The sequence below is a fragment of the Drosophila miranda genome, chromosome XL, assembly GCF_003369915.1.
Source record: "Drosophila miranda strain MSH22 chromosome XL, D.miranda_PacBio2.1, whole genome shotgun sequence".
Classification (NCBI taxonomy): Eukaryota; Metazoa; Arthropoda; class Insecta; order Diptera; family Drosophilidae; genus Drosophila; species Drosophila miranda.
Genome location: NC_046673.1, coordinates 17,414,675 through 17,438,771, shown reverse-complemented (window position 1 = coordinate 17,438,771; position 24,097 = coordinate 17,414,675). Strand labels below are relative to the sequence as shown.

The 24,097-nt window shown below is 42.8% G+C and overlaps 1 protein-coding gene and 1 non-coding gene across 2 annotated transcripts; both read right to left on the bottom strand.

Annotated features, from left to right (window-relative positions):
* Positions 1 to 6,906: 6,906 nt before the first annotated feature.
* Positions 6,907 to 7,826, bottom strand: LOC108151336 (sperm flagellar protein 1-like). The gene is made up of 2 exons (XM_017279893.2): positions 7,099 to 7,826; positions 6,907 to 7,030 (listed from the first exon to the last, which is right to left on the bottom strand). The coding sequence occupies exon 1, from the start codon at positions 7,718 to 7,720 to the stop codon at positions 7,298 to 7,300; it is 423 nt and encodes a 140-aa protein (XP_017135382.1). The 5' UTR covers positions 7,721 to 7,826; the 3' UTR covers positions 6,907 to 7,030; positions 7,099 to 7,297.
* A 16,189-nt stretch (positions 7,827 to 24,015) lies between these two features.
* Positions 24,016 to 24,097, bottom strand: Trnas-aga. Its single transcript has one exon. It is a non-coding gene; the product is annotated as a tRNA-Ser (tRNA).

The following is a 24,097-nucleotide window of genomic DNA, read 5'->3' as shown; positions in this document are numbered from 1 at the left end:
GTGTGAATTATGTGAATGCCCGTCACTCATCAATTCCACACTCCACTGTCGTATGCAGGAAATTCCCATATCAAAACGCTCTATAAATTCATCCGACACTTTGGCCCTGGCAGTACCTTAAGCTTATGGGTACAGTACTATAAAGACACACCGAATCTGAGCTCCAACTCCATTTCCATTTCCGACTCCGTCGACGGACAAACTAGTTACAACCCATAACTATAACAATTACAAATTAGCATCGCATGCTCTCCGGCGATTAATTTGGCTGTACACCGCTTGGCTTTCGGCTTTCGGCTCTCAGCTTTTCCTTACGAGCATTGTTTGTAGCTCATTAAGAAAATTCTGCGCGCTTCGACGACGACAAACGCCGTGCCGACAAAGGCGAGGGGAGTGCCGCTGCCGCGGTGCGGACCGAGCGGTGGCATGGCCCGGCCATAGGCATAATTTGAGGCCAAAATCGCACAGTTTATGCAAATCGCAAATCGCACAGCGAAAATTGTGAATCGGAAAAAGGCATTTTGGCATGCGAGTGTGATTTTCAATTGGCAACAAGTGGCAAGAGGCTCCCTGGCGCCCACCTTTTACCTCCTGTGCCCCCTCACCGCAACACCACTTCATTCCAGTGACGTCATTGCCCTGAAATTCAAAAGTTTGTTGTTTTTGCCATTTTGTTTGATATTTTGTTGTATATTTTATTCATTGTTTGATTTTTCCGTTCAACTGAAACGTTGCACATTTCATTGGAAAAAAAGTCAGAGTCTTCTGAGTCTCAGAGTTTCACATTCAAATATTCGGATTCTGTTCTGGTTTTTACAGCCTTGCCTCTTCGGTTCGGTTTTTTTGAGTTCTCAGCAAATCTTTTGTGTAATTGGAAACGGAATCTTGGCTGGGCACAAAACGGTTTGAACCGTCGCCCACTTGGCAGTTGGCGTGGGAAATGCGACCGCCGCAGACAAGGCACAGTGGGATGGATGATCGAATGAAATAGTATATTTTTGAACCATTCTCACCTTCTGATGATTACAATTTTATCTACTATTTCCTACACTATCAATTATTATAAATTATGTAGAAATTTATCTGAGTCGTATACTGGCTTTTTGTAGACACCACATACATTTCCACTAATTGATTTGGTATACTTAATTAATTTTACAACCCATGTCCTGGGTAAAATATTATTTATTAAAACTAAAAATCAAACTTTAAGAAATATTTTCAAAAAATCATTAATTGAAAATCAAACTAATCTGCATGAAAGAAATATTTAAAAGTGTGACCCAAATATATTTATTTTTTATTTACAAGATTTTCAAATAATATTTGAGTCATAATGTCCGTGTATAATACATTGATTTTTAATATTAAATATTTTCTTATATATTTATATCGACTTTGATTTCTTATTATTATAAATTGTAATAGGGGAAGTCGGTTGTGGAACCCTCTAGTTGTGTTTTTATGAATTTTACGATGTTTTAGACAAGTCAACACCGGAAAAATAATTCAGTCAAATTGAAATCGTGTGAACTATTCATATTTTCACTTTATTTGTGGTTATTTCCTTTCATATTTCTTCAGTCTTAGCGTATTTTTCAAGGTCGCCCATCACAGAGAGCAAAATTATTTTTGTTCCAAAAATTATCACTGAGTAAATTCTTGATACAATTTTTCCATTTGAAGGAATCAATTTATTTCCCTTATAGATAGTTACCTAAGACCTTACATACCTTACATAATTTGAATGTTTGTATAATTTGAATTTGGTTAAAAGTTATGAGGAAAAACAATGCCCACAACCAGCACAATTCTCCTATGGATATTTTTGATATTGTTTTTATTTTATTCCTATTTCGTAGTGTACCAAAGACAATTATACTTTAATTCCCTTTTCTATCGTTCTTTAATGCCTTGCGTGAAGCGTTAAGTCGGTCTGCTTCGGACCGCTGAATCCAACAACAAAATACACAGATTTTTTACGAAGCGCACTGGACTTCTACTTCATAACCATGGGTATGCAGAAATATCAAACGGAATCTCCGAATCGTATAAATTGTGCAAGGAATGAATCTACTCTTATTGCTCATGCCTGTTTCTTATTTGTGTGTTTGGTGCCACAGTGCGCACCGTGCCAAGCATGTTGAATGAATCGAAATAAATTTTTAGCCGAATTGCCACTTTTAGCACTCTTCCTCTCCCGCTGTACCTCTCCCTCTCACTCAGCACCCGCGCATCCTGAGGTTGCTACGGCTTCTGGCACAGAGCATGTGGCAGCTGCGCATTTGCATCAGCTCCACACTCGACTCCAGGGTCTCCCCCCCGTCAGCCAATGGGTTAATCTCTCTCTCCCCAGGATTAAGGCTAGCAGCCGCAGCCGGCCCAGCTGCGTTTTACGTCTCCGCTTCTTTGGTCTGTGGCGGTGCTGTGCCTCATGCAACGTGAGCTGGCTGCCACACTCAATAATTTGCCCGCTGTTCTGGTTGTTGTTGCTGTTGTTGTTTTTGTTGTCGTTGCTGTTTTGCGAATGTGACTCTCGAAGCTCGATCCCTCTCCCCTGGCCTGTTGTGACTCGCATTCGCATTTCATTCGCGCTTATCTTTCGCGTCTCGTCGCGCTCTACTCTGCGGCTCGTTTTCATGTCTTTATTTATAATTTTATTGATAAAATTGACATTAATCGTGCGTTTAAGATGATTTTTATCGCCTCGCGTGCAAATTGCTTACAATTTTTTTAACCTCCACAACTTTTGGTGTAATTTTTTCAGGTCTTGTTTTTTTACTGTCTCTGTTTTATAGCCTTTGGTGTTGAGGTGCGAGCGATTATTGGATTTGACAGACACCCAAAAAAAAACAACAGAACAGGCAGCAAACTGGAAGAGGCATCGATAAAGGGGAGCATCAGCGCTTTTGGAGATGAGGACACAAAAAATTCCTCGAACAAATAAAAGTATTTCCAGAGAAGAGAGATCGATATGTGTATCTTTAAGAGGTATCCGGCCCACTTATCTCTGAATATGAGGCGGAATCGGAGGCGTGCTTCAAGGCTTCAATGAAGAGAGCCTGGAGGAAATTCCAGCATTCCCATTCAAAGCACATAATTTTATTAGTTTATTTATTTAACAATAATTAACACTAGACGAAAGGACGAAAGGAGTTTTAAAAATTTGATAATTCCAAATGATGGGTAGTGTGTGATATCCTATAATTTTAGGGATATTTCAGGAGATATGATCTGGAAAAGGAAAAAATTTATCTGATCAGGTTCATGGTTGGGATGAAAGTTTTTAAGAATGGAGAGATAAATTCTTTATGGAGAGGTACATTCTTTAATTGGTTTTCATCCAAGGCGAATAATCTTGAATCTTATATGATTATTTGTCACTGTTTTCAGTGGCAAATGATATTATTCCTATCCCTTCTGGGTAATCAGTTGTGTTTCTCATATTCTGCCTTAACAATTTGCCATAACTAATTATCCTTCGATCTTTCCTGTATGGCACCATAACCATTTCCCCTATTGATATTCTGAGTACCAAACTGGATATAAAGCCATCCATAAATATTCGGCACACACAAAATTTATGATTTTATTGTTATTCCGCGAATCCGCAATCTTTCAATGAAGGAAATTCTACAGTGGAAAATCAATGCCAGATATACATATATTCCCCATTTTTGCAGAGTCCCCCGAAATGTGCTGTCCCTCCGTGGTAATGGCAGGACCTTCCCGCCCCCCCTTGAGCAATGCCATCTTTCGGTTTGATATATGAAATGCGTTTGTTGCCTCGTCCTCGCTTCACTTTGGGGCAAAGCATTTTCCCACATTAATTTTCCTAATTTCGAAAGCCAACCCACACACGCGCAGGGGAAGAGGGGGGTGGAGGAAGGTTCCACAGAGCTGACTGCATCCCCGCAGGACAGCGCAGAACTATTTATCAATGCTGAAACATTTCAAATACATTCTGCGTTTTTAGAGCAGGAAGACCAGAAAAGGCAGGAGCAAGGGCGGGATAGGGAGGATACGGAGGTGGAGCTGCAGCCAGGACACACAGTACACAGAGGCAATGCGACAAGGCAAGATTATGATGGAGATCCCCTTGCCTGCCTCCAGTGCCTGCCACTTTCACCACTGCACGACTGCACCACTCCCCCATCGCATTCCCTGCCCTGTCAAATGAAGCGGCAAAAAAGTAGCTGGAGAATGAAATATGCCAGCGACGTCTCCATTTCGGCCCCCAATGTGCGTCGTCCTGTTCCCCCCATCGCTGCTGCTGGCGGCTAAGACAACTGGCGGCGCATTAAATGACGCCCCAGCGACATCTTACGCAATGGTCGAATAGCCGATAGTTCCAGCAGATAACACCATTGGGGATGGGACATTAGAAAGAACCACTTTTTCCAAAAGATCTCCGAGGTTCTACTATGACTCAAATGCTGTTGGTATGTGGGTATCTCTTCAGAGAAAGTCACTTCGATAGTTGGGCTCGTGTCACGCTGCCATCACGGCACCAGAGTTGCCCTTTTCAGATTTTCCTGCTGTCCCGGCATCTATCTCTGTGTGTGTGCGCCCACACACAACGCATAGAAAATTGCATTTCGCCTGCTGCAAAATATTTCACTTTAGAGGACAAACAGGTCACAGGCTGACTTTTGCAGTCATGCACACACGCACATGCAAACCCTGGTTGCAGGCAGCAGTCAGGCAGCAGGGGGGTTGCCCCAACCATTTAGTATGCAACTGGCGTTCGGCTAAGGAGCTGCGGGCTGGGGGCTGAGCTGGGGGGGGCGGGAAAAGTTTTTGGCGCGTCTCGGCCAACAAACGCATGCATTTATCCGCCCAAAAGAGAGGGAAAAACTCCCCGAAGCACGTAAATAAATCTTAAAATTGTAAAACCCGCAAAAGCGAGAGGGAGCAGCAGGAAAGAGGGTGGGTGCCACAGTGGGAGTGGGGCGAGGGATGGCTCCTTTTGGATCTGTCGCCATTTTGCGATGTGTTTTGCCGCCATTGCCGCAGCAAATTACGCAAGGCGTCGTCGTCGTTGTCGTCGTCTTCATGCTGGTCCTAGTGCTGGTTCCTAGTGCTGCTCTTCGTCCTCGTCGACTCAGTTCAACTAACGTTTGTCCTTGGCATGTCCTTTGGCGCGCTTTTGTGCATTTAAACCGACAACGTCCGGGAGGTGGGTGGTATCCACACGGGGCTAGAGCTGAGACGACGGCAAAATGCAGTCATTACTGAAAATTGGTTTTGGGGCTAACGCACTTGCACATTTCATGGCTATGATGAGCAGAGGGGTTGTTTTTCCCACCCCCACCCCAAAGACTGCAGTGAAGGCAAGGCGCCCAAGGGATGGTTGGCCAGAGAGGGGGGCGGGAGGGGGCCAAAAGGGAAGTAGTGGAAAAAAATGCGTCGTTTCAAAAGTTTACTTCTCGCATATTTTTCTTCAAATTGCATGCGATTTTTACTTGTTTGCCCGCCGCCATCTTTTTTGGCGCCTTGTGACGGGGGATTTTTTTTTTTTCCTTTCAGGGGATACACATACATACACGTGTATATGGGTGCCTACACACACGTTCAGCAACAGTGTGCATGGCTTAAGAATGCCATTGATGAGGCACTGGTATGTTCTAGAGATTTGTTTGGACTTGTAAATAAATAAATTAGCTACTAGATAAAACATTGCTGGACCTACCTTTGTAGAAAGAATATATAGAAGAGGCAGATGTATGACTGAGTCTCTGAAAGGGGAATTTTAGACTTAGATTCATCTAAGATCTACGAATACATTTCAAAGGATCTGTGTAGATGGCATGTACCACTATAAGGCAGGGACTACTGTATGTTTTGGGGCATGGCATGCATTACCTTGGCGCTTGTTGCTTGGCACCCGCCTTGGAGCTTCCCCTCTTGCGGAACGACACACACGCATCGCATATTTTCAACGATTTGTTAGACTCCCAGGACCCCCCCACCAACCCCCCTTGCCCTCTTCTTCTGCCACCACCTTCTGTAATCGCATGTGGTTTGTCAGGCTTCCCCCCTTTTTTTGGGGAGCTGTTTCCTCTCTATCTCTCTCTCTCTGTATACTCTTTGGGTCGTGAAGGTAATTTTGCTAAGACCGAAAAAGATAGAATGAGATGGCAACAAGCGTATAGAAATAGAGACAGAGAAAGAGAAAGAGGGACAGAGAAAAGTGGGGAGACGACTAATGTGGGGATTACAAGGATTTACTAATGCAATTGCATATTGCACTGCTTTCACCCAGCAAAGGCAAACACCCTGTGCGTCCCGCGAGCGGCTAATGCCTGTCCCAGCCATAAATATCTATTAATTTTATGCACTTACGGGATGGGAGGGGGAAGGTCATGCCACAAAAGGCCACCTTATTGCCTCCTGCCTCCAGCCTCCAGCAATCGAGGTGACATTTGAGCGAGTATCTGCTTTATTTATATTTACTTATTTATATTTATCCATTCGAAATGATTAATTTAGCTTGATCATTGAGTTGCGACTAACCCTGCAGGTTTTGTTCAAGCAGTGCGCTGCTGAAACCTGAAGGTTTGGTCCCATTTCGCTTAAAATTATTCTGCAAGCAGTTCATCAACGAAACCTGAAGCCTTGGTTCACAAGCACGGGACCAAGCAGCGCGCTGCTGAAACCTGAAGGTTTGGTTCAAGCAGTGCGTGGCTGAAACCTGAAGGTTTGGTTAATTTACGCTTGAAATTATTCTGCAAGCAGTTCATCAACAAAACCTGAAGCCTTGGTTCATTTTCCCTTGAAACATTTTCTTCCACAGGACCATAATAAATATGCCAAGCTATTGTAGTCCTTATGCTCCGAGAGATCTCTTCACACGAATAGGACAAACACTAGGATAAGACAAAACAAATAATTTGAATAGAGCAATTCAATTATTTCATTAGTTCACTAATTTTGTTGTACATGAAATAAATGTTTGTTCTTGCAAAATTCTTTTGTTGAATCCATGTAATCATCCAAATCTTCCAGCAAGTTCTAGCAAAAACCGATTCTATAATAAACATATATTTGTATATTAGCACAATATTCTTTTTAAAGGGTAAGAGGGTTTAAAGTTACCTGTCGATTATTGAAAACACTTTTCAACTGGCTCGAGGCTCAGGCTCGGTCCTCTACCAAATGTTCGTCCTTGGGGAGCGGTCCTTTGACATTGAGCACAAGTCCGAGCACAAGTACAACCATTGAAAAGTATTTCAAATCTCGTGAATATTATTAAAGGTTTCCAAGCGTAGTCATCCTGGGACACCGTTGAAGCCATTTACATAAGGGTTTCTTGGTTTTTCTTCTTGGTTTTAGGAGTATTGTTCTCATACCAGAACTCTTGCCCAACATCGGCTATCTCCTCAACAGTCATCATCAGCCTGTAGAGAAGCGCATCCTGGACCCACTCCACGGCGCTGGCCAACTTATCCTCATCCTTTGACGTGAGGCCCATGTTCATTTTCTTCAGGACTCGCGCATTGAAAATACGCCAGTTACTTGCTTTCATGGCTACACTGTTCCGGGATACATATCTGTTGAGGTCCACTCGTCCTGGATGGACCTTGTTGAAGAGTCTAGCCACTGGCAAAACGTCGCTGAATTCGTGACGTGTCCGGTGGTTCAGCATTACTCCGTAGGTCAGCAGCCACTGGTCCAGCATCTGGCATTGCTGGTAGTTCAATTGCCGAAAAGAAGACATTGCACGGTGTATATTTTTTTGGAACTTATAAATTTTGATAGAATTCTAAAGTGGAAATTTAGTTGGGGCTTAGATGCCGAAAATGAAATGAAATGCGATTACTTGACAGCAGGTTTGAAAGGGATTGTTGATGAAAATGTTTTGTTATACCCAGGACTCACAGAAAACAGGCCAGAAGGAATCTTTCCACTGTAAAGAGTGCACATATTATTGATCAGCATATGTGTCTGTCCATCTGTCTGTTATCTGTAATCTTTCATCATTCTAGAGGGATTATCGAGAGAGTTCTTTCCCTTTGGAACAACCTCTTTGAAAGCCTAAATTGTGTTCTTCGGGTGGTCCTAAAAGTTGGAAGATACTGACGAATGTACCTAATGAAGAACAGAGCCATTGAAAAAGAAAAGAATTGTTTGGGGAAAGGTAGAGTATATCCTTCCAAGTGGAAGTATCCCCCCCAATTGTCTTCCATAGTGCCTATTCCATTCCCCTATCATATTGGTCATCGCATTCGGCAGCTAATGAGCAATTATCGATTGGCAGCCCAGAAAACACGAGTACGTATCGTATCGTATCGGGCACATACTAATTAAATCAGTTCAAGTTGGCAGCCCAACAGTGCTGTGGTGCTGCCAAGTCATTACGAGTACTAGTACGAGTATGAGTATGAGGCGGGAAGCAACAACAATTATTGACAGACTTCGGGCTTGAGTTTTTCCTCTTAATTTTCTTTACCACTTTTCGAGCTATTCCTGGCCACGTTTCGAGAGTCTGGCTACGGTTTTGGTAGCTGCCTGCCTGCTTAAATTTCACACTTAAGAGGCCAAAGGGTAACTCGAAAGGAAAAGAAAAACGAGTAAATAACCAAACTGCTGAAGGAAGGTTCTGTTCGGCTCTGTTCTGTCTGCTATTAAAAAGCGATTTAAGAGGGAACCCAAACCGGCACCTCTCGTTCTCACTTGTGTCTGCCCCCCCCTCCCACTGGCTAATTTTGCAACCTACCAGATTGATTTCGCGCGTAAATTTATGCGCACTTTATTGCATTTTTGCGAGTACGTTCACCAGAGCCCCAGAGCCCAGAGACTCAGGCAAAAGACCCAAGGTGGAAAGCCAGTGCCCAGTGCATTTTCCCAGCCGCAGCCCCAAGATTTTCCTGGCAGGTCAGCAGCTGGCAAAGAAGATAAGCATCTTGGACTTGCACTTGGACTTGGACTAGTGCTGGGGCTGGGGCTGTGGCTTGTTGCAACGTATTTTATTTGGAGCAGTTGGCCTGATGAAAGACTGAGCGAAAGAGAGAGAGGTAGGGGGTAGGGCATTAATAGAGTGAGGAAGAACTGCGGAGAGGCACGACTGCCGAAATGCGAAAGGTCAATTGATGCTGCCAGCCGATAGGCAGCTTTAATGCCCGCTACTCCATACAACATCAAGGGTATACCAGGCCTTTAATCGACTTTTCTATATTTTTCTATAATAGTTTCCAAATTGTTCAGGTCCATGGAAACCAAATTGGAACCAGTGTCTATAGGTTACAATATTATTTAAACTGCGGTATCCTTTAGTCGAAACATTATATGTATGTGTTCTTCTTATTTTGTTCTTTCTCCCCCCAAAATGTGTAAACTACAGGGCATTAACAGAAGGGGCAGCTGGCCCCTTTTTTTTAGGCAATAAAGTTCCCATTGAAGTGTCGAAATTTTCGCATTGCTTTTTTCCCAAAGGCTAACCACGCGCCTTCAATTAAGATCATCTTTAAATTGCCAGCCAGTTGGAACGTAATTAAGTTTTGTTTTAGAGTTTGCTAATAGCATCCTTCAAGGCAGAAGTACTCTATTAGGCAGAGAGGTACAGGGGTGGAATGAGGTGTCCCCCAAAACAAAGCTTTTACATCGAGCAAAAATCGATATATTAATCGATAAACAGCCTGGACAAAGCCAAGAAAATACACTTTTGGGGCACTGTTTGGGCATCACGAAACGGTTTTCCCCCATCACATAAATGTTCCGAGATATATGTAAATAAATAAAGAGACACAAACATGCTCGCATACATTCATTCGTGCGCCCACATATGCATTCAAACACTCACATATTTTATTCATACACACACACATACACACCTACACCTGAGACAGACACCCATCTGCTTGTCTTCTATTTGAATACCCTGCCAGAGAGGGTAGGTATTCCGGAAAAGGAAGACGCTCAATTTTCAATAGTAAAGCCGCTATATCTTTTCAAACAACTTACCGTTTTTGATGAGATAATTTTTTGTTTTTAGATTGATTTATTGCTCATTAAACAAAAAAGTTTGAGGTGTCCAGGATACGTACATATGGGGTTTCTTTTTTATTTAAGCTAAACTATGAATAGGTTTAAGGGCAATGATTTCGAATAGATCTTTTTGTCCATTATCCTTCTGTAGGAAGAACATATTGAATCACAAGATTTTCGAAGAAATATATAATAATAAAAAATCAAGATCAGATTCTTCTATTATAAAAAGCAACAGCATGGGCATCCAATGGTCCTGCAAAGTGCATCCAAGGCTTCGCCTAAGCGCTCTCCATTCCTTCTTGCTATTTCCTGCATATTTTCGCACCTGCAATAACCAACGTACCGCTCTGCCCCCAAACCCTAAACACCCAAACCCATATCCCATATCCATGCTCCTCCTTCATCGAGACAACATGGATAAAATAAATATTAAACGGCCTTCCTGTGCTCAGTTCTCGTTGTGTTCTGTTCTGTTCTGTTCTCGGCTTTCAGTTCTGTTTGACTTGGCCTCCACACACATATACACACACATACACACATCCCCGTGTATCCTGCATATCCTGTGTATCCAAATTGCAACCACACCAACAACAAACAAACAGAACTACCCATCTCACAATACAACCACCCCGTCCTCCCCTATTTTATTCCATTCCATCTACAGTCCCGTGGCAGAGGATAGGGGATACGAATGTGAGGGGGGGGCGGGCGGTGCCTTAAAAGTCAAAAGTAAAAACAAGTCAATTTACGTCAAGCACTTTTGCTATAAAGGATATTAGAGCAGAAATACAACAACGACATGCCAACATTTCCGACATGTAGGCGTCGACTGCCGGCGCCGTTAGAGGCACGTGGTGTGACTGCCACGGGGGTGGGGGGTGGCTTTGGGGGGCTGTGGGCGGGCGCTGGGAGCTGAGCTCTGGAAAACAGCATGATTACGAATGCAACTGCCATTTGCGAGTCGGGGCGACCATTTTGGGTCTGCGAAGCAGAGTCGCCTGGGAGGCAATGTGGCAGCGTGGCAGCGTGGCAGCGTGGCAATGGGGGAATGAGCATTGCATGCATGTCATTTGTACCCTGCCAGGCCGAGAGGCAGGGTTGTGCATTGGGCTTTTGGGTGGCACTGGCTGAGGGAGTTTTTTTTTTTTTGTGCCCCGGTGCGCCTGCATCTTGCAACTTGTGAGGGCTGGCTGCAGTGTGGCAGCAAACAAAATGGCAGTCGCTGCTGCACTGTAAGAAAAGATTGAAGATTCTAACCCAGAAACTTCCACTTTATACCGAAGGGGGTTGCAGGGTAGATTGTCTATAATTATGCTCCCATCTTCTATCTCAATACGTTCACGAATTTTCTCACAGTGCATTCTGTGTTTGCGTTTTCGTAGGCGCAGAAGAGTTTTTAAACAGTTTTCGGGCGGAAATTGCGTTGCCATTAGGCGAAACGAACGAAACGGCAATGGCAGGCCAGGCCAGGCCAGGGAGCGCCCTTCACGACCTACCCCAAAGACGAACGAAAAAGCAGCCAAAAGAAAATGGGAAATAAAGTAAAATAAAAGCAGCAGAAAAACGAGAAGTAATACTACCCCCAGGACCATGAGACGGGGCTCCAAGACAAGACTCCCAGTCCCAGTCACAGTCGCAGTCACAGACCCTGTTCCAGAACCGAACCCTAACCTACCGCAACGCATTTTGGCCTGGCTAAGGGTAGTTTTCCCCTTTGTTTTTTTCTTTCTTTCCCTCTCTGGGTTTTCCTGCACCCCCCACTCCTTTGCCTTCTTCATTTTTCCTTATATTTATACTTTGGTTTCAGCCAAAACAATTTAATACATTACATTTTACTGGCATTTCCTTTTACTTTGCTCTGGTCTTTTCCCCGTCTTCCTGTCTTCCTGTGGCTCTCGCACGCACCACAACACGCAACTGGAGGTGGTGGTTGGGGCGGTGGGGTGCGATTGGGGGTGGCTTGTGTGTGTGGTGACTGCGCACTTTTCTCCCATAAATAACGTCATAATGTCCTCGTTTTCGTCTTTATTCCAATCCTCTCCATGCGAAAACCAAAGACGCTGCCGTCTGCTTCGAGGTGTTGGGGTCTTCCTAGTGGGGGTTGCAGCATGATTATGGGACAGATCATTGAGGTGAAGAGCATATAAAGCGCTTTTGCCGAGAGCTTTAAATGAATTAATACAACTTTCCCAAGGTCACATTGAAGCCGGTCGGTCGGTAAGGAAGCGGGGAAAGCCATGAAACATAAGCTGAACGGAAAAGGAAAGGGAAAAGGAAGCAGTGTGTGTGTGTGTGTGTGTGGGGGCCACAAGAGGGTGTCTTAAGAAAATAGAGATACAAGTATTTAAGAGGAGAACTATCCCAGGGAAAGTGAGATTGTGTCTCACTTTAAAATTTAAAAGCAATTAAATTGGAGAATTAAAACCAAAGCCAGTCGTACAATTTTGCACTGAAATAATTGGTCGAGTAACAACACTTTACGTTTTCGTGCCAAGATATTTTGTGCGTTAATCAGGACATCAGAAAGGAAATGTGATAAGAATTTGTAAAATTGGAAGCAGCTAAAAACGCAATAGGAACGTTTTAATAATTCTACTCTCGGCAAAAATATATATTTTTTTTAATATTTTAATCTAAGTGTATCTATTCGGGGCTCAGGGGTTTTTTCTCTGGGTGTTGTTCTACGATGATGACTACTCTGACAGAATCTTCAAAAATATTAGCTGGGTCCCATGATGGCTCCTTTATATCCACATCCCATACTATCATACACCCTCCAGGGTGCAAAAAAACGAATCTGCATCCCGATCTTTACTGGCAAATTGCTCCACGAGTGTGACATGAAAAATCAAACCATATATCAACAGAAATCAGCATTCTTTACCCGTATACATTTTCTATACCCAAAGTTTTGCACTGATGAAAACTAATAATTAATTTAAACCAATGGGAACCATTTTGACAAGCAAACAAATAAATATACCATGTTTGCCGTGGCATAGAGGGATGGAAAACTTTCGAAGAGGGGCATAGGGATAGTGGGGGGCTGGAGTGGGGGGTAGTGCTGATGGTAGTCGACTTTTCAAAATGAATGCCGTGTGCAGATGTCCTGCCAATCAATGGATACGCTTCAATAAACACATACATCGCAGTTTCAGTTGCAGCAACATCCCATCCAGTGGGTGGTTCATACTGTGGGGCTGTGCGGGATGGAGCATTGTACAGAGGATTGGCCTGTGGCACCACTACTGCACACACACACACACACACATATGCAAAGCGGCAGCACATAGAGGGGATTCTGGGCTTGGGTTGGGGATCGGTTGGGGTAGGAGAGGCCCCTGTAAAAATTTGCAGCACGAACAAATCGTAAAAATTATTGAAAAAAAAGAAGAAAAAAAATAAAAACGAGGCAAGAAGGAAGCAGCCAAAAACTATCCGAAATAGAGGGAGAAAGAACGAACGAGTGAGATGGAGAGCATGTGTAGAAAGAGATGGGCAGAAGGGGGGCGGCAGTGAGCGAAAGAGAGAGAAAAACAAATTAAAAAATTGTTGAAAGAGGCAGCCCAATAAAAAAAAATGCGAAAAATCAGAAAGAGGTGGGCAAAAGAGAGGGAAAATACAAGGGGGGCATATGAAGTGATAGAAAGAGAAAGCATGGCAGAAAGAGCTAGAGCTAGAGCGAGAGCGAGAGAGGGACTAGAGAGCACTTGGCTGCTTCATTTATTGATGTGTAGCGAGTATCCCTATGATTGCCTTTACAGAAACCATAAACCTCCCACTGCACCCCCACTATCCTCCCCCCTCCCCGATATCCCTGTACACTGATTGCTTCATTTTTTATACTTCATCCTGTTCCATTCCCATCCCAAAAATCGACTACCCACTCAACATTTTGTTTCGCTTATTTACTCATACACACACACAGGAAGGAAGATGGAGAAAAATATAGAGGGAAACCTAGAGAGAGAGAGAATCAGGGCTATAGTTACCTCCTCCCTTCCATATATCGTACATATTTTCACCATTTCCATCAGCTATTCCTACGAGTATATGCTTTTCTTTCCTTCACTTTGTGCATATTTTTTCCCCATTCTTAATTAAAAATCTGCACACATGAGTTGCCTTTCCAATGCCTGCCAAATGTTCAGGGGATACAAAAAAAACAAACTATCATGCCATGCAAATTACATGTGGGCATTTCCATTCCACGACAAAATTTAAAAAATAATAATGAAAAAGTCTAGGTTTTTAAAAGTAATTAAATAGCTCTTTGTTCCGAAAAAAAACTACAAAAATCGAACGTACGGTGTTAAAGATATAAGCCAAAATATGACTGGTTACAAAAAACAGAAGTGGTTTTCGGAGGCTGGGTTAAATTGGTTAAAACTATCTGTACAAACTTTTTGTTTACTAATATATCAAATATTGAGTGTTAATCCAAATAAATAAATGTACAAAACTTTTCTAGTTCTTTGTATTGAATGCGTGAAGCCGTCTGACATACGTTTCGAAAATCCGGGTTAATAAAACTTTAAAAATATAGAAATACCGATAAATTTAGTTTTACTGATTTCACTTCAAACTTCATGAAATTATATGACAATTGGTTAAAATAGTTAGCTTGAAAGGACCTGGCTGATTGTCTGATTACTAGTTACTTTTAAATACTGATTGGCCACACTTTTCAACATTGAATGGCAAAAATATCTTAAATAATAAACATGGAAAGTTCTTGATTTTAAGAGCTTACAACAAGACAAAAACAAAGTATGTTTGTGGCTTTTTCTAACAGACTTCAGCAGACATCAAAGAAGCATACTAGAAGCTGCCACAACAGGCTCTTCAATAAGTATGCACATGTATGCCATCTGGTATCTTTGGTAGGTTTCCTTTCGCATCAAAATCACTCATCCGGTTGGTATATCATTGTAATATGCATATGTTTATGGTGTACAAATGTACATACATATATCCTGAAAGATGGCCGTGTATAGATTGTATAGACAAAGGAGAGCAAACTATCGACGCACCAAAAAGTCATTTGAAAGTCGCACAAACTCTGAAAGGGACGGTGCACCAAGAGGGAAAAATGCCAAGGGGGGGAAAGCAGGTAGGGAAAGAAAATCCATTCAAAAGAAACGCACTTGTCAAAAGGGAAAGACCGGGAATAAGATGGAGTTGTCTGTTGCACTGCAAAAACGAACTCAGTTCTGCAGAAGAACATCAATAGAGGGTATTACTGTGCGAGTCATTTTTCTGCAAATTATTGGATAATATTCCTACGTTTGTACATTTTTCGAGCAATATTTTGTAGCAAGATAGTCTTTAGGAGATACATCTATAAACATATATGTATATGAAGATGAAGATCTTTTGCGGAAACTATTTTGTAAAAACATCAAGTTAACAAAAAGTATTTTTTGAACAAATATAAATCAGGAATATTACTGAAAATAAAACCCAAATATTCCTCAATATTATGATCCACTATTGCCAGTATTATTATCTGATCGAAAACGAAGATTCCTACAACATTACTACTTATAATTCCAGCAGATGGATATGGAAATCGGAAATGCCCATGCTCTTGCTTCCAGCTAATCATCCGCACAGGATTTCGGGTCACCGCACCACAAAGTATGCAATGGGGAAAGTTTTTTGATTTTCCCCCAATTTTCCACCGACAGCCCAGCACCAACGCTCTGCCAATAATGAGACCAGGCCGAGAGGGTGACATTAGGGGACACATATACTCGAGAAAAGCAGGAAAAGCGCATCGAAAATGGCAACAAAGGACACACACAGCCCAAACAGAGTGTAAGGAGAATACACACAAAAACGGGCGTGAAAAATAAAATGTCAAAAGTGTTTACGTTGCCTCTTCCCCAGTCTTACGTACATACATACATACATATGCATCCAACTTCTGCCACTCTTTGGTTGCATGTATCTGTGATATCTATGGAATAAAAAATTGTTATAGGGGGCGGTAGGACGAGGCCCAGGCCCAGGCTCAGGCGCAGGGATGCCGGGCCAGCATTCATTATATGCAACAACATCAAAATGTTGGCGACGTGGCAAAAGACGCAACGCGATGGGAAGCGATGCGATGCGATGCGATGGGATGCGACGCAGGACGCCAAACGCGACAGCAATAACACTAAAAACTAACAGCAACAAAAACCACACCAACAACTACGAGTATATGGAATAACCCCAGTCAGCCTCGCAGGACTCTTTGCCAGCAAAAACTTACACACAATGAGAACGACGATGACGACGATGACGACGACGACGACGACGAGGACGACGACGACGAGGACAAACGACGTTGGAGACGGCGACAAAGCTACAAACAACACACCAATACCAACACCAAGAACAACTCACCAACGAATACACCAACAATATCAGAAAAATACACCAACAACAATGACAACAAAAATCGACAAAATTTTTTGGCAAGCAAACAAAAATATTTTGCACTGAGCAGCCGTAAAAAAAACAGAGGAAAAGAGGAGGAAAATAAACCGTACATAAAACTAAATAAGTAACATAGTAGATGGGGTAAAAGAAGCTCAAAAATGATGGCAAGAGAACGGCAGAGAGAAAAGGAAGCAGCCAGGCAAATGCAAGCAGATAACCGAACCAAGCACAGCATTACAGGGAAACACACAGAACGACGATCGAGATACTCTCAGGTGGAGCCAGGACCTAGAACAATTTTTGATTGGTGTGCCCCTCCAGCGAGATTAGCTTGTAATTTATGTTAGCATATTCGGGAAGGTATCGTCTTGTATTCATATCAGGTGATATCAATATCAGGGAGAGTGTCTATCATTAGTTTGTGAAATTTTCACCAGAATAGTCATATTCCATACACACCAAAGACTGTGCTTATTGTTGTTGCTTATTGTTGTTGGATTCTGGGACCGACTCAGGCAATGACTAGGGATAGCCGAAAAGACAATAGAAGTGCCACACGAAGCATCGAACGGAAAATTGAAATGCAATATCTTGGTATTTCATTACAATTTATTTAACATTTTGGTATGTAATGAGTATTTTGTAGAAGTATTCCCATTGATGATGGAGTTATATGTGTGGCACATTCTTATAATATTCTTTGCAAAGATACCACAGATACCGCCAACCTATGGCAGAATTCCTATTGAAGAATATTTTGTACCGCAGATCGGAACAATTACAAAATTAACACACAAAGCCCGAACCCCCAAGGGTATAAAAGAACTGCAAAAGAAAGGTGAAATGAGAGTCCAGTTGAGTAACCCCTTTGCACGAGTACCCGTACCCTTCTCTTCTGGCCAACTGCCATGACTAACCCAACTATTCCCCCTTCTTGCCCCTTTCTTTCATTCGTTCGATGAAGGCTAGTACTGTAGTGCGGGGGAGGGGGAAGGGGAAGGGCAAGGGCAAACAACAGTTACAACAACAGCGACATCGCAGCCTACGTCTACGTCAGCAGAGCTGGTTGGCGTCACCATCGTCGTCGTCGGATAGCAGAAAAATGGCAGTTATCGGCGCCAATGCATGCCACAAGCTGTGACTGTGACTGTGACTGTGCAACTGGGAGAGTGTGGAGAGTAACGGTGACTGTGACGAGAGTAACGGTGACTGGGGCACGTGACCAAAAGCGAAGCGCGTTGCAAAGTTTCGGCAAAAGGGACGAGGAACGCAACGACGCAACCGAAGAACGCAGCAAAACGAACAAAAACAAAAACGAAACGAAACGTCAGCTTCGCTGCTGCTGCTGCCCAATGGGTCTCTCACCCTCACTCTCTGAAGCTCTCTCATTCACACACGCACATACACACACACACACACTCGTGCGCTCAAAGCTCGCTGCTGCTGCTGCTGTTGCTGCTTCTGCTGCTGCACTGTGTGCAATGCTTTTGCTGGCTCTGTCGCTGTCGCTGCCTCTGCCGTTTGCTGTCGAAAGGGGCGATTTTTGCTGTCTCTCCCTCCCCACCCCACAGTCCATCCGTCGCTCCTGCTGTTTGTTTCGTTTTTGCTTTGAACGCAGCACAAAACAAAAGCAACAACAAAAGCAGTAACAAAGCAAAAGGAACATTTTTTGTTGTATGTTTTTGTATTTTTTTTTGCAGCTGCTGCCAATTGTTTTTGGCCAATCACAACGTAGTGCAGCGTCGCTTGTGGGCGGGGCCTAAAAATGCAACCCCCGCCAACCGTCGGCCCGGTGCCATCGGGGCCACCCGGTGCTGCAGGTGGACGGCAGCGCTGCCTCGGCCTCTGCTGGTTGTCCAAAAAATTGTTTGACCTAAGCCCAAAATACAAAAAAAAGCAAAATGACCAAAGGCACACATAAGAAGAAAAATAGAGGGAGCGAGAGCGAGAGGATTGCATGAGGAGCATGACCAAGGGGGTGTTCCTTTAATCGAAGACAGTAATGGGTGCACGGGGGGTGTGCTGAGAGGGAGGAGAGGGCATGGGTCCAACCAGCTGAAGGTACAGGTAGGTATCCTTGTCCATTTAATAATCGTATAACATTTGCATACTTAAACAACAACAAAGAAAGTATTATTTCAAAGTTAAACAATTATTAGAACTAATTTAATATAAACTATATTTATTGAATTTTATTTAATTTATTCATTTGAATCACTTAAACTTATTTAAAACTTTCAGAGACATTCTACCGCCATCAAAATAAACTTCAAACATTTTTTAAAAAATTTGGGAAAAAGATGTTCAAAGAAATCTCTAAGAATGCAACATATAAGCAAATATTTTGGTAAAAAATATCTATTAAAATGCCTACCGAAATTTATATTCCCATGGTTATTTATTTGGATTTTTACCAATTTTATATCCCTTAAATTTTGAATAAAAATGGAGTTAAGAGGTTATCCCAGAAAAGTTTAAACCAAAGTTTTCCTTAAGTATTTGTTGCATTTATTTTTGTTGCTGTGTGGGGTTTAAATTTTCACTCGCGACTTTTCCGCTGGCGTAAAGTTTTCACTTTCCTTTCGAGGTGGGGGCTGTGGAGCGAGAAGCACAATAAATACTTGACGCCATCTTGCATGAGTATGAGTGTGTGTGTGTGAGTGTTTGAGCTGCAAGTTGAAAGTCAAAGAAAAGTCCCAGCAACAAAACAAAAAACTGCAGCGGTAAGAATCTGTGAAAGCCGCAAAGAAAACCGTCTGGGAGGGGGGAAACACTTGAAGTTTTCCGCCAACAATGAAGGCGATAACGTCAATTGAAGAATCATGATTATGAATAACGAATGAGGCTGTGAATGAGCGGATTTAATTGTTGGGCTGTATGGGCTGAGGGAAAAGATATTGCGCACAAAATATCGAATATCGAATATCGAGTTCTATTTAAGAATCATTTGTATCTTTCAACCCCAGAACATATATCTCTAGATGTATGAAAATTAGCATTCTTCAATGCCACATTGCAGTGTGTGGCATGCCACTTTTGAGCCAAGGCAAGAAGATGGGAAGCAGAGCACATTCGGGCAGCAACCCAAAAAGTTGCAAGTACAATTTTATTTGCAGCTATTTTGCGCACAATTTAATGCCATTTTTATGCGCTTAATGTTTGCCCAGATATCCACTTTATATATATATATATGTATGTATATATATATGCATATAAGACAGCCCAAGTTTCGGTCGTGGAGGGAGAGAGAGAGTGAAAGTTGCTCCTTTTTCTTGCATTTTGCTCTATTTGTTGTGTGTGGCACTCAGACACTTGCAAACATTATATTATATATGTACATATATATAGACATAGATATGTGTGTGGCTGCCTCCATATATCGGTGGAAAAGTTTTCAATTTCGCTTTCAGCATAAATATGCTGGAGAGGAGTCGGTTGCCTCTTGCCTCTTGCCTCTTGACTCTCGCTTCTGGCCCGTTGTTCGTGGAACGTTGAATGTTGAACGGTTGCTCTTGGCCCGCGCTGGATGTTTGTCTGCATTATGACCCACTTAAGTGGCTTTATTACGGAAGGTTACGCAAACTTTGGCCAGGCTTCACTTCTGCTTCTGCCTCTGCCTCTGCCTCTGCTGATATGGAGATGCAGTTTGATATCAAGCGACAAAAGTTTTTAACTTGATTTAATGAGTTTTAATTGCCGACGCTTGTGCCAAACTTCTCAAGTGTGTTAATTAATTTTGCCTCTTTCCATGTCTGTCTTTCCTGCCACACAGCCCCCTGGCAAATTGTGGCACATGTATCTGGCAGATACATCAACTATCTTTGCATGCCATGTCATCACCAGCACCAGAAGCCTGTCCATCATACCTGCACAAATTGTTATTTTGTTCCATACAGTCTCTCGTACTCGTACTCGTACTCGTACTCCCAACAAAAGTATATCTAAATATTCGTATCGTATTTATGCAGTTTATACTCTCGCACATACATATTCTTAATAAAACTGTCAATCAAGCCAGGCGCCAGAAGGCAGGAGGCAGTCGGCAGGAGACAGGAGGCAGGAGGCACGGGCAGGGCCCAACGCAAACTGGAACGACATTTAGAATAGAGCCAACAAGACTGTCAAAGCTGGCACCGAACCCCAGAAACGAAGAACTGCCAAAAACTTGTACAAATTTAGAAAGAAAAAAGTTGAGTCAATAAATAATACAATAGGCCTATAAGCAATACTATGGGAAAAAGGAAATATTATTCTATAAGCGATATATGTACCCATAGTTGGGATATATACATCGATCTCATTTGGACATTCATAAGACTGAAACACCAAATTTACACAGCACACTGTACAGTCCCAAGTGTTTCCTATTTGGCTCTTAAATGGATTGGCTGTGGTACTGGCTCCATTTCTAGGAACAAGTTCATCACACTCAAGTCTGTGAAAAAGTCTATCAAATACTTTTGATACTTTTGTCTGAAAAACAATACGAAAGAAATCAAATGAATAATCAAATATCGTTTACTTGTTGAGCAGTACATACGAGTGTATCCCATAATTTAATAAGTAATTTTTGAGGTTTAAATTAACACCTTCCCTGCAGCGAACTTCATGACCAATCTGATGGGGAATTGCATCGCTTTTAAATTAAAAAGAAACAAGATGCAGAAGGTCTTTTGTTGGCATTATTTTTTAGTTCGTCTGGAGCTTGACGAGTCTGAATTGTGACATTATTTGCGGGTATTGATGAAGCTTACGGGAATCCAGATCAATTGCGTATAGATCGCATGACATTATTGCATTTTTTTCTCAAGGGTCTCTGTGGTGGGAGGCAGCCTCGAGATGATAGCCACTTTCTAAGTTTAAGAGATTCAAAGCTTCGAAATGACTTACATTGTACATATGTACGTTCCTTTTTGGCATATCGAACATCTGGGGAAAATCATAACATTCCCTGGTATCCGGTATCCGGTATCCAAAGAGTATCCAAATGCCTTTGCCAATCAATCGCTTGACTCTAAAGCAGCTGGCACTGTCCTGGGTCTCGCTGGGACTCTCTCCCCGCCTTGGATTCATTGCTTGTGTCATTTGGCAAATTGATTCCGTTTGAGGACACCTGACAGGCAGTTTTCCGCCGCACCCCCATCCCGGGCAGGCCCTGTCGTCGATATTTGTTTAGCGTCAAGTGAAAGTTTTCCAACATGTACGATTCTTTCTAAGTGATTTTTTGTATTTTCTTCTTGTTTTATTATTGGGAGTGAGACTGGGAGTGGAAGTGGGAGTAGGAGTGGGAGTGGTAGGGGTCTGTGTCTGTGTCTTGGTCTGTGGCAAGTCTTTCACTCGCTTTGTGGGCTCTTTCAGTTGTCAGCAGCATGTTGCTAGGAGCCATGTTGACGCTAATTAGACACTCAATAAGTGTGGGTCTGCCTCTTGGTCTTTTGGCTTATTAATGGAGTGGCAGGCGGATGGGGCATGTAGGCAGCCAGCCAGCTAGCCAGCCAGCCAGCCAGCCAGCCAGCCAGCCAGCCAGCCAGCCAGCCAGCCAGCCAGCCAGCCAGCCAGAGCCAGTTGTGGTTGGATGTCGGCAAATAACAAAAGGCAACATTTTTACCTGCACTGGCAACATGTTGCAGGTAGCTTGTTGTTGCTGCTGCTGCCGCTGTTGTGGCTCCTTTTTGTCGTCTTCATCTTCATCTGGTTTTGGTTGCCCTGCGGCATCGGCGGCATGTGGAACAACAGAATGTGTCATGTTGTTCTTGTCCCGTTGTTGTTTTTGTTGTTCGCGCAATCGATTTGTTGTTGGTGTTCAATTAATTGTACTCAATGGCAATGTTGCAAGTTGCTACTGTTCGTTCGGTTGTTGCAACACCCTCTTTTTGCGATGGGTATTACAAATTTTGAACATATTTACATGAAATGCAGCAGCAATTTTGAATTTTGTTGTATTTTTTTAATACCTTTAGTTTGTTCAGCATTTTTGTTATTTTTTTGGTCTTTTGGTGGTATTTTGGTTGTCAATAAATACAAATAGCACTGCAAAAGAATATAGAAGAATTAAAAGAGAATAAAATGGAATATGGTAGGAGCCTTAGAGTTCATCCTTGAACGGAGTATACAAGCGGTTATCATTTATCAATCAATCACTTACCAAATTAATGATAAATGGAAAGACAACACTCTTTTTGAGCACTCAAACACCAATTCACGTTTTATATTTGTTCCTTAAAAGCTTTGCGATCTGCAGTGTATTAATTGTTTCGGCTTCCACGGGGTTGGAATATTCCTCTGGTTCTGCCTGGCGCCAATCGACGATCGTTCATCGAATTGAAAGCGACGGCGGCATTGAAGATAGACCACAGCCGCCCCACCACCCGCTCTCCAGAGATTACAATCAGCAACAACAAATTACAATTTATATAGAAAAATAAATTTGTACTATTTGCCTGCCCCCCAGCCTCGCTCTCGTATTTCATTGTCCCGCCTCTCGGGTGGTCCTCAAAAAAATGTTTTGTTAATGCTACGCCTGTCCTGTCATTGTTCGTTTTTGGATGGTTCGATGGATGGATAAAAGATATATTTCAGTGGATAGGACATGGAACAAGAATAGAAGATATTCAGGGAATGTTGAAACGAATAAAGTCTGTCTTCTGTATCCGTTCTTAAAGCAATCGTGTGTCCGGATAGTGTCATAAGCGGAATTTTGATTTCCATTGATCTTTGGTTGCAGAACTCGCCCTTAGCTTTGCCTGATTCATAGCCCAGACTCCCAGGAAGCCGCTACTCGTGTCTACCCCCAAAGGGAAGATGCTTTTTAATTAGCCAGCAACAAGCAGCAGACAAAGAAAATCGCAAAAGAGAGGATGCCCGAAATCAAACAGCAACAACAAGAGGCATATAAGTAAGCGGCAGAGGGGGGAGGGTGCTGCCCAAGATGAAGGTGCTGCCCCAAAATGCTGCAAGCGAAATGAGGCGACGAAACACGAAACCCATCCCCATCCCCATCCTTACTGCCGCCACTTGCCACTTTCTGCTTTCAACCAAAAGACAACTTCATTTTTGTTGTTCCCACTGTCTGCCGCAAGGCGGGTGGCGGGGGGGTCATGCAAAAGTGTTAATGGCGGCTAATAAGGCGAGGCAAAGGACGAACCCAAAGGGGCAGAGACACAGACGGGGACACAGACGGTGACGATGACGGAGACAGAGACAGAGACAGAGGCGGTGGCAAAGACGGAGTCAGGGAGGCGGAACGTCGCCGAATGACATTAACAAGCGTGATAACAAAAAAATACAAAAAGTAAAATAAAAAAAATAAAGATGAAGACGTTGCAAAAGGGCGTGAAAAAAAATAAGAAAGAAAACTCCGAAAGGAAGAGGATTTTGAGGGGGTGAAAAAGGCAGAGCTGAAAATGTGTGGAGAAAGTTCTACAAGAAGTGAAAGAATAGTTACAAATGGATGAAAAGGTGATGGAAAATGGAGAAAACAAAAGGTACAAATGGAAGAAAAAGGTACATATATTTCATTGAAAGGAAGCAAAAAGGCAGAAGAATATGCAAAAAAGAAAATCCAGGAGAGATCAGATCAATGCTCTCCGCGTATAACGCAGCCGGTAGGATTCGAACCTACGCTCCCAGAGGGAATCTGATTTCTAGTCAGACGCCTTAACCGCTCGGCCACGACTGC

Coding starts and splice junctions, on each gene's coding strand:
- LOC108151336 (XM_017279893.2), bottom strand. CDS start 7,720: ATGTCTTCTTTTCGGCAATTGAACTACCAGCAATGCCAGATGCTGGAC.